The sequence below is a fragment of the Dipodomys ordii genome, unplaced genomic scaffold (assembly GCF_000151885.1).
Source record: "Dipodomys ordii isolate 6190 unplaced genomic scaffold, Dord_2.0 Scaffold31, whole genome shotgun sequence".
NCBI lineage: Eukaryota > Metazoa > Chordata > Mammalia > Rodentia > Heteromyidae > Dipodomys > Dipodomys ordii.
In genome coordinates this window covers 10,291,233-10,301,675 of record NW_012267247.1, presented here as the reverse complement: position 1 = coordinate 10,301,675, position 10,443 = coordinate 10,291,233, and the positions used below count along the sequence as shown (strand labels likewise).

The window sequence follows — 10,443 nt, the reverse complement described above, 5'->3', positions numbered from 1 at the left end:
GAGAGAGCGCATGTGCGTGCTGGGGTTGAAACCCAGGACCAAGTCCAAGTACTTTACCACAGAGCTGCATCCCATCCCTAATGTTTGTTTGCTTTTGTTGGATCTCCCTATGTATGTGTGTAGCCCAGGCTGACCTATGACTCTCAGTCATTTCTGCCACAGCCTTGTGAATCATCATCACCCTGACCCCAAGGCCCTGAGAGTGTGGGGAGAAACCTTCTTGGGCTCATCAGAATAATCAGACTAGGAGGGCAGAATAGTCTGGTTGGACACAGCTGATGACTGCAAGGTGCAGAGGACAAATTGCACAAATGTTTTCCATTCTAAAAAGCTTTATTGGTCTCTTTGTGTCTAGCAAGGGGCACTGCTTGGAAAGGGAAGGCCCAGGGTCCATCTTAGAGTCAGGTTGAGTTGGGTTGGCTGAGGAGCAAGAGGTCAAGTCTGGGGTCTCCCAGAGGCAATTCTTCAAGGGGCAAGAAAGCAAATGAGGACATCTACCCTCCATTGGAGCACAGCATGAACTAGCCAGGCAAAGCAACCCTCCTCAGTGCCGGGGCATCTGTGAGGAAGGACAGGGAGAGGACAGTGAGGCTCAAGGCCTTGCTTTTGTCCTACTTGGCCCCCTTTCTCTCTCCACTTCTCACCTTGGCGGGGCTTGGGGGGTATCTGGCCTTGTGGACTTCATCGTTCCGCAGAGACCTCACCAGGCAAGAACGGCGGTGAGAGAAGGTCTCGAAGCTCTTCTTGCCGTGGTAGGCCCCCATGCCGCTGTACCCTATGGAGACATGTCTGCTTGAGAACCTGGCCCCAGGTTGTGCTGACAACCCTCCTGAGTCTCTTTTGCTTTTGAGCTCCTGGAGAAATCAAGTTCCCAGGGAGTCCTTCAGGGTATCCATGCCAAAAGACGACAAAAAGTGCCCAGGAAGAATTTGCTTTCAGATATACCACTAAATGGTCATATGACCCCCCCCTAATTTGAAATCCCTGTAAAACCAGCCAGTGTCAGGTGACCTCTAGGACCTCATAAGGCTCCAAAACAGAGGCCAAAGACCAAATGAGAGAGGTCAATGGGACTCTGAAGCCCCAGGTTGCTCCTGGTCTGCCTGATTTCCAAGATGGATTTTGCCTGCCCTGAGGGAAAGTAAGGGAGAAATTGAGGGACCGAGGAAGGAAGGAAGGGAGAGGGATGGAAAAGAGGGAGGGATGGAAGTAGGCAATGAGCTCAACCCCAGACTCACCCACACCCCCAAAGGGCAGAGAGTGCACAGTGATATGAACAATGACATCGTTGGCCGTCACCCCACCGCTTGATGTCTCCGCAATCATCTTCTTAATGACCTACATCAAGAACCAGATGCTGGCCTCATACTGCCCAAGGGTTGCCTCCCCCACCTGTCTGAGCATGTCCCAGAACCCCAGCCACTGCTTTCCACATCCTCAGCCCCAGCCACCACCTCTAGTCATCCCCAAATATAACATGATAGCTCCCATGACCACACAATGCACCAGGCCCACGGCTACCTTTTTCATAGTTCTCGTATGATGCTACTGTTCTCATCTTAGAAATGAAGCCAGAGAGGCATAGAAAAGTTAAGTAACTTGCCCAGGGTCACACAGGATGAACAGCAAAGCTGCAATCTGTGAATCACCTAAATCCTCTTTGAGTCTGTGCCCTGGAGCCCAGGGTGCGGCGAGGACTCCCAAGCCCACCTTGTCATTGTTGGAGAAAACGTAGAGAGCCAACGGCTTCTCGCGCTGGTTGATGAACTGGATGGCCTCCTCCAGACTGCGCACACACACAATAGGCATCACCGGCCCAAAGATCTCCTCCTGCATCACCGGGGACTGCGGGTCCACGTCAATGAGGATAGTGGGGGCTGAGGCAGGAAAGGAGCTAGAGTCTGCTGGTGCTGAGACCAAGCTCCTGCCTCCATTGTTTTGTGGATAAAGCTGCTCAGGCTTAGGGACAAGGCTCCAGAGAGCTATTTCCATGGTCCCACTGTGTCTAAGACTCCATCCTGGCAGACCATGAAGACAACTACTGACTAGTAGTTAGGGACAGAAGCTCGGTCTGAACTATCCCTGCTGGCCACCAGCATCCCTACTTGAGTTACTCTGTCTCTTTGATAAATGGAGGGAAAAGAAGCCCCATCTGGTATTCCCTAGCCTATGTACTGGGGACTTCTCACAGCTTGACCCACCTAGGGCTCCTGTGGCCTCTATTGATCTGTTCACTGCTCACATCAGAGATGAGGGAAATGGAGCCTCTCTCTGGCCTTGTGGAATAGAGGCTTCTGGGGTTGAGAAGACTGCTTCCTCCTCCCCTTCCTCCCCCTCCTCTTTTTCCTCCTCCTCTTCCTTGTTGTTTTTTAGATAGAGTCTCACTATGTAACCCAGGTTGGCCTTGAACTCTTGATTCTCTTACCTCAGCCTCCCAAGTGCTGGGGTTACAGGTACCATATTCTCACACCCAGCTTGAGAGAGGGCTTCTTAAAAGCTGTCTTCTGCCCCCACTGGCTAAGAGCCTCAGGCTGGGGGTTGGGGTGTGGGGGGGGTCACCTACCACCAGCCCACTAGTAAAAACATGTCTTGTCAAATATTTGTGCCCACTTGCTACAAACTTGCTGGGGACCCAGAAGACCAGGCAGGCAGATAGGCTTACTCTTGAGGGCTGGGCACACACCTATGTAGCGAGAAGCCGCATCCCAGGTGCCCCCGTGGGCCACTTTCTGGCCCTCAATCAGGCTTATCACTCTCTGGAAGTGCCGGTCACTGACAATTCTTCCATAGTCACGGGACTGCTTGGCATTCTCCCCATAGAACTCCTGAGAAGAGATGGGATGGGGGGAGGCTTCAGGGAAGGACATAGACCCTAATTATGGCCAAAGGCTTCCCAGCCATATGCCAGGAGAATGGGATTCTGGGTGAGGCATTTCCCCCCCTTTCTGATTTTTAGTCTCTTCCAAATTAACTGCATTGCACAGTCCTTTTCTGATCAAAATAAAAGCCATCTGGGATTTCCAAGAGTTCTAGAAATCACTGGTGGCATCATGCCCACCTCTACCATACATCTCCCACCCCTCCTCAGCCCTGGGGCCCACACTCACTCTCAGTGACTTCTTGAGCTTCTCCACAATTTGGTTCTGGATCGAGGGGTCACAGAGGATGTAGTCAGGGGCCACACAGGTCTGGCCACTGTTCATGAATTTTCCCCAGGCAATGCGTCTGTGAAAAACCCCAAGTGGAAGACATTCAAAGAGGCTCCTGAGAACATATGTCTCATTTGGTGTATACAGGATCAAGGCTAGAGGAGAACCCACTGGTCCACAGGTCCACAGGCTGTGAGCTGGCACCAGTGAGTCCCATTAAAGCAACCTATTTACTTCAGCCCACTGGATTGAACAGACCCAGCCCCTCCTGGAGCCACTGTGTGACAGGTGGGAGATTTCTTAGGACATTTAGGGTGAACAGGTTTTCTGTCTCTCATTCTTTGTTTTTTTTTCTTTTCTTTTGTTTGAGATACTAGAGATTGAACTCAAGGCCTCTTACATGCTAGGCAAGTGCTGTACCATACACTGAAGGTACCCCTAGTCCTTTGGTTTATGTTTTGAGTTAGATTATCATGACTTTGCTCAGTCTGGCCTTGGACTCCAGATCCTCCTACCTCCACCCATCAAGGATTACAAGTGTGCGCCCACCATGCCCAGCTTGATCGTGTTCTTAAAGGCTTAGATGTCATCCCTCCACTTGGAGAGACCACACATGAAGGATACAAAGGTAGCCAGAGCCATGGCTAGGGTGAGACAATGCAGATCCAAGTCCTCCATCCAGAGATGAGAGCCAGACCTCATATCAGCCCATGCCCCAGCAGAAGACTGGACTTGGCAAAGTTTTCCATGCCCTGAATGGCCTACTGTTCTCTTCAGTCCCTGCTTATAGTCCTCCTTCCCCAGTGACCCTCACAGTGATCAGAGCTCCACATGGAGCTCTCCCCTCTAAGAAGGTTCCTCAGGATCCTTATATCTCTTTATGAATGGAGTCCCCCTCCTCTGCCCAACTCCCACTACCCTGGCAGCTTTTGCTGAGGATGGTGGGCTCTGTGGGGTGGAGAGCATCTGTGCTAGGCAGAGCAGAACCACAGTGCTTGGCACAGGTCTGTGTCAAAAGACAAATGGAAGGCTGCTGCAGCCACCCAACCCCAGATCCTCACCGGCAGGCCACATCCAAATCACAATCCTTGTCCACATAGCAAGGGCTCTTGCCTCCCAGCTCCAGTGTGACAGGGGTCAGGTGTTTAGCAGCAGCTGCCATGACAATCTTCCCCACACCTGTGCTCCCCGTGTACAAGATGTGGTCAAATCTCTGAGTGAGCAACTCTGTGGTCTCAGGGACACCTCCAGTGATCACCGGGTACAGATCCTTCCAAACAAGAAGAGAGAGGAGGCTCAGCAAAAGCCCAGCATGTAGAATGGGCAATGGCTGAGACTAGCAGCCCTGCTTCTCAGCATTCTACCTGGATGGAGTTCACCCCAACGGGAGAAGGCAAATGCTAAGGCTACATTCTCCCCCACCTGTGGCTAGACCCATGCTGCAAGAACTCACTGTTCCTGGGCTGGGAGAGTCACTCAAATGGCTCTTTCACTTGGTAGAGTGGATGCTTAGCAAGCTGGAATCCCTCAATTCAATCCCCACTACCATCAAAAAATATGAATTTGCTATTCCTCAAGCCCCAAAGGCCTGGCCCCAACAAAGTTACCTTTGAGCCCTAGAGAATACCTTACCTTGTCCAGGTACTGAGGAACGATGGTAGCCAGCAGGATGGCCATGTTCTCGCTCACCTCTGAAGGCTTGAGGACCACTGCATTTCCTGCAGAATACACAGAGTCAGGGTCACACCCAGGCTACCCTCCAAACAATCTGTCCCCCCCCATACACACATACACAGACCAAGCCTAGAGCCTCCATCATATGTGTCCTCTGAAAAAGAAGGGAAGAGTTTCAGACATACATCATAAAAATATGCACAGGTACATACTTCAAGAGCACGCCCAAGTACATACACTGGCACATGTTGTTCAGTGCTGCACTTGAAGGGTCAGGGAAGAAAATGTGAAAGGAAACAGAGAGACAGAGAGAGAGAGAGAGAGAGAGAGATTCAGGCCTGGGCTTACCCAGAGCAGTGCTGGCCCCTCTTGATACGTATTGGCTGAGAGTGGGCCATCTCTTGCCCACATATACAGGGATAGGGCCAGCTAGCCTTGTGAACACCTGATCCTGCCTGTCCTTGGGCACTTGGAGACCTAGCTAAATGGTTTGGTCTTGCAAGCATCCTATGACTCTCTCATCTCCCCACAGGCTCAAGCCCATCCCAGAATAGACGCCCCTTCCCCTACCTGCAGCAATGGCGCCCACCATGGGCTGGATGGTGAGGTTGAAGGGGTAGTTCCAGGCACCGATGATGAGAACCACACCCAAGGGCTCCGAGTGGATGTAGGCTTCATCCTGCTGGGTCTGACGAGTCTTCACCACGGGCTCATCAGCAGCCCACTCTGTGAGATTCTTGACCGTGTTCTCAATTTCATCCATGACATGCTCTATCTCCTCGTAGTAGGCAGTCCACTCATTCTACAGAGAGGACTCCCAGTCAACTCCCAGCCTGAGCAGAGTAGAGGGCCCCTCCTCTCTACCAGACTGGGAGCCCTGGCATATTTGGATCTGTCCCAAGTGAGGTGCCTGAGGGACAAGGCTAGTGAGGGAATGGAGAATAGATTTGAAGGTCACAGGAATGGAATTGATGTGCTGTCTGGAAAGCTTATGGACCAAAGTGAAACTTGAACTTGGAAAGGCAGCTTTCGCAGACCATCCTAAAAAAAAGTGGGTACAGGGAAGAGGCTTCTAGGATCAGGAGAAAAGCTGCAGGCAGGGAGCAGACAGGAGACCAAGGACTGCTGTGGGGGCTTAGGGCCTCCTGGAGTAGAAGATGGGTAAGGAGAGAGGAGACACAGACACAAATATGTACTTTTTGTTTTCTGGCAGTACTAGAGTTTGAACTCAGGTCCTCAAGTTTGCTAGGCAGATACTCTCACTTAAGCCTTACTCCAACCGTCTTTTGCTTTTGGTCTTTTTCAAGTAGAGTCTTGTGTTTTTTGCCTGGGGCCTCCTTCAGACCAAACTCTTCCTTCCTACAGCCTCCCAAGTAGCTGGGATTAAACTGTGTGCACCACCTTGCCCAGCTTACTGATTGAAATAGGATCTCACTAAACTTTTGCCCCATTTGTCCTTGAACCACAATCCCCACCCCCAGTCTCCAGCTCAGGAATATCTGAGATTATAAAAATGAGCCTCCTCACTGGGTAAATGTACACCATTTTTATGAACTTGGTACCATCAGGGTGAATTTTCTCGCTGTGGTTTACAGTGAGAAATCTTTAGCCTTTTTTTTTTTTTTTGGTCATGGGGCTTGAACTCTGGGCCTGGGCGCTGTCTCTGCTCTCTTCAGCTCAAGACAAGTGCTCTACTGCTTGAGCCACAGTGCCACTTCCAGTTTTCTAATGGTTTATTGGAGATGAGTGTCTCAGACTTTCTTGACCAGGATGACTTTTGAACCGTGATCCTCAGATCTCAGCCTTCTGAGTAGCTAGGATTACAGGTGTGAGCCACCGGTGGCCGGCTGTCTTTAGCCATTTTTAAAACTTCAGGAGCACAGACAGAGCATACTTGGTAGGTAAGCCATGAAACAGTAGAGATGTGATCTAGAGGGATTATTGGGGGGGGGTGCACCTCCTTTCTCCTCCCAGGTACAAGTGAGGGTAGAAGCAAGGTGAAACATTTGTAAATTGGGAAGTATCTGCTTTTTATCAGGCTGAGGGATGGAGCGGCCTCCTGGGGACCGGGAGGGAGGAAGAAGCTCTGGGCTGCCACCGGATGTGGAGAACCAGGTAGGGCTCAATGGGGCTGAGGGATGAGGGGACTTGAAGTTTGGGTTATCACGCAGGCAGGAGATGGTTGAAATGGATGCCCTGCTGCAGACTAGATCAAGACGACAAGGAGAGAAAGGTGACATGTGACCAGACAGAGACCCTGCCCAGCAAAGAAGGAAGAAGGTAGTGAACCTCATCTCAGCAGGTGGTAGGTGTGGCGGCCCCACGCCACCCCCAAATTATCCCCCAATCCTTTCACTGCTTCAGTTTCCCCTCTTATAACATGGTTGTAACACTTGCAGTGTTTGGGGGAGAGTGTGGTCCTGGGCACGTAAATACACGGTAAATACGTTATAAGCAAGCTGCAACTGCCCCCCTCCTCCCGTCCTGTCTCATCTATGCCCAGCTTCGCGCGCCCCTCGCGGCCCTGGGGACCCTGGCACCTTGTGCAGGTCGGCAGCCAGCGCGTCCACGATGTCAGTCTGGCGCTCCTTGACCATGCGCTGCAGCGCCTCCAGCTGCTGGATCCGGAACTGCAGCGGGCGCGTCCGACCTGAATTGAAGGCGCTCCGGGCCTGCTTCACCGAGTCGCTGATCTTGCTCATGGTACCTGTAGGGAGCAGAGAACATCTTGCAGCAGCAGGAAAGGTGGATGGTCACATCCCAGAAGAGATGATAATGATCTGCAATGAAGTCAAGGAAGCAGTGACACCATCCTAAGCAGAGTAGCGGGTGGTGGGATCTTGGATATGTGCTGTGGACAGGGCCAGGGTAGCTTTCCAGATTAGACTGGATGAAGTCAGACCAACCTTTCTGACTAAGTCATTGTTCTCAAAAGCACTGGATCCTTGACAGAGCTGAACCAGGCTTAGGTTTTTACATCAGTGTGTGATACACCTGTGTAGCACAGCCCAATGCCAAGCAACCTCACAGGGCTTCAGATTTCTATGCAAAAAATGTAGCAGTAATTTCCTCTGATAGAAGAAATAACACTGGCGAATTGGGATGATTCTTCTGGAAGTGATAGGGAAATATCTAGCAAACGTCTTCCAAAGGAATTTGTGACACAGTGCATACTCAGGAGTTTCTAGTAATCACAATTCCTAAACATTCACGAACAAGAAAGTCATCACTGAAATACTGGGAGTGCTCAGCAGGAGGTAGTTTAAATGAACTAAGCCACACCCTCCTGTTGAATTATTTAGAAATGAAAGAGAAAAGCTATTCAGCAGGTCCAAGGCAGATGTTTCCCAGGCTCTAGGGATAAGAAAGGATCAGGTTACTAGGGTGTGTTGGGGGGAGGGGGGAGAGGGGGTTTGCATAATGCAGGAAAAGACCAAAAGTGATGAGGGTGCAATTATTGGTGATTTTTTTGCTTCCTTCTTCCTTTCTTTCTCTTTCTCCTACCTTCCTCCCCCACCCTTCCTTTTTTCTTTCTTCCTCCCTCCTTTTTCTCTTTCTTTGTTTCATACATGCTAAATGTGTTTTATCCTGAGCTATGCCCAAACTTTTCCTACAATGTTTGACATTTTGTAATGAGCTTGTATCTTTGTCTTAGTTACATTTTTGAAGACACAATACATGCTCATGGAGAAAAGCAAAAAAGACAAAAGGAGGCACAGAAGAAAGTGCCTCTCTCCTCCCTTCTCTCCCTTCTTCTCCTTCAGCGTCAGGCTCAGCTCCACAGAGGTCCCTAACACCAGTTCCTTTACCCCTTCCAGAATGCTCAACCCACTCACAGACAGTGCTTCTAACTTTTGGTATGGTAAGGTGCTATTTCTACTTTACAAAAATAAAAACCAAAAAAAAATCTTATACATATATATATATACATATATATATACTTGTATTGGCTATAAATACATGATCCTGCTCAAATTTTCTTTCTGATTCCTCCTGTTACCCCTCTTGCCCATTGAATGCTGGACACCCCCCCCAGCCTTAGCTCTAGGATTTTGTATAAAGAGGATGGACACTGCTAGTTTCAAGGATACCCCAAGCCTGCATGCCATGGACCTCTCTCCTATTGTATGACCGGAAGCTGGGGATCACCCTCAGTGGGGTCCCTTAACCCTACCTGCCCTCAGGCCAGGTCCCTGCAGCTGACCATGACTTCAGCCATGCAGCTGTTCAGGGACACCCTATTTTCTTCCCTGGTATGGTCAAACCAGGGCCATGAAGAGCAAGCAACCAGGGAGAAGAGTCTGGTATGGGTAGAGCTGGCTACATTGGCACCCTCGATGTCAACTCTCCTCAAACTCAGATTTGTGTGTTCTCTGTGAATGACAGGCCTCTCAGTTTCCTCTGCAAGTTCTGGTTAACAACCATAGTGTTGATTCAGAGGGTGGCTGAAAGACTAACAGAGACACAAAGCATCTGATGTTCTTCCTGACACTCAAACAAGAGCAGTGTTGACCCAAGCCACTGATCCTGACTTAGAGACAGCCCACCTTGGAGGTCAAGCCTCCTTTCCAGAATTCTCGCATCCATTTTCCTTCAGAGTGCCAATTTTAACTTTGTCCCAGGGCCTTCCCTATTTCTAGCTCCCTCTCCTGCCCCACTTAAGTCTTCAGAAAAGGTCAGAGTAAATGCTCAAGAATCAGGGACAGGTAGACGTCTGCTTCACCGATGAGGAAAGTGGGACTGAAAATTGTTCAATGCTCTGTCTCTGGCCTCTCTGTCAGCAAGCACTCCAGCCACAGTTTGAACTCAAAATATATCTCTACCCAAACTGTACATCCTTAGCTTCTCAGCCCTGCTGCCTTCCAAGGGTCGGGGAGGCCATTTGCTCCACAGATCTACAGAACCTTTACCTCCAGGTGCTGAGGACCCACCAGAGAATGCTCAGGAGGTGGTACCCTCCTGAACAGATGCAAGACTTTGACCTTCCAAATGCACACTCTGCCCAGCAATTCCCACCTATAGGAGAGAGAGAGGAAGCTGGGAGACGAGGATTACCTTTGACACAGCCTCTCCCAGTAGCTGGGGCTCCTGGAATAAACAAGAGCCAAGAGATTTCATATTTAAAGACCCTTCCTTCCCACCCACTTGGCCCTGGAGACCCAACCCAGGAAGTTTGCGTGACAAAGAAAGAACAATATTCAAATGTGGGGTGTAGCATAATCCAAACCTTTGCTCCCTACTGTTGGGGTTTTAGGGATTAGACCTTGGATTGTCTGTTTTTGTTCTACTCTGAAATGCAAGATTGTCTATGAAGGCTTGGGCAGGGCTCATATCCAATCTTCAAAACAAGCCTCTTATGTTTGCCCTGGGCGTGGGGAGTGCTGATTGATTCAGCCTGACGTGGACCTCTTCCAGATTTCCGGAGTATGTTGGCCACATGCTGTTCTCTGAGTTCCCTGTTGCATAAGGTCCACTGTGGGGAAGACAGGAGTCATGAAGTGTGCATGCTGTGGCTCCAAAAGCGTACCCCCAAATTTCATAGTTACCTAACCACTCACACCACATGCACAGGTGCCAGCGCCCTGTAGAGGCCGAGGCCCCAACCTGCAAGCTGGAGCTT

The 10,443-nt window shown here is 50.2% G+C and overlaps 1 protein-coding gene across 1 annotated transcript; it reads right to left on the bottom strand.

Annotated features, from left to right (window-relative positions):
- Positions 1-350: 350 nt before the first annotated feature.
- On the bottom strand, positions 351-10,033 carry Aldh3a1 (aldehyde dehydrogenase 3 family, member A1). The gene is made up of 11 exons (XM_013016378.1): positions 9,879-10,033; positions 7,364-7,530; positions 5,394-5,625; positions 4,782-4,867; positions 4,211-4,419; positions 3,108-3,225; positions 2,684-2,825; positions 1,711-1,877; positions 1,239-1,338; positions 645-775; positions 351-559 (listed from the first exon to the last, which is right to left on the bottom strand). Exons 2-11 carry the CDS (start codon positions 7,523-7,525, stop codon positions 545-547), a joined length of 1,362 nt encoding a protein of 453 aa, XP_012871832.1. The 5' UTR covers positions 7,526-7,530; positions 9,879-10,033; the 3' UTR covers positions 351-544.
- Between the last annotated feature and the right edge of the window lie 410 nt (positions 10,034-10,443).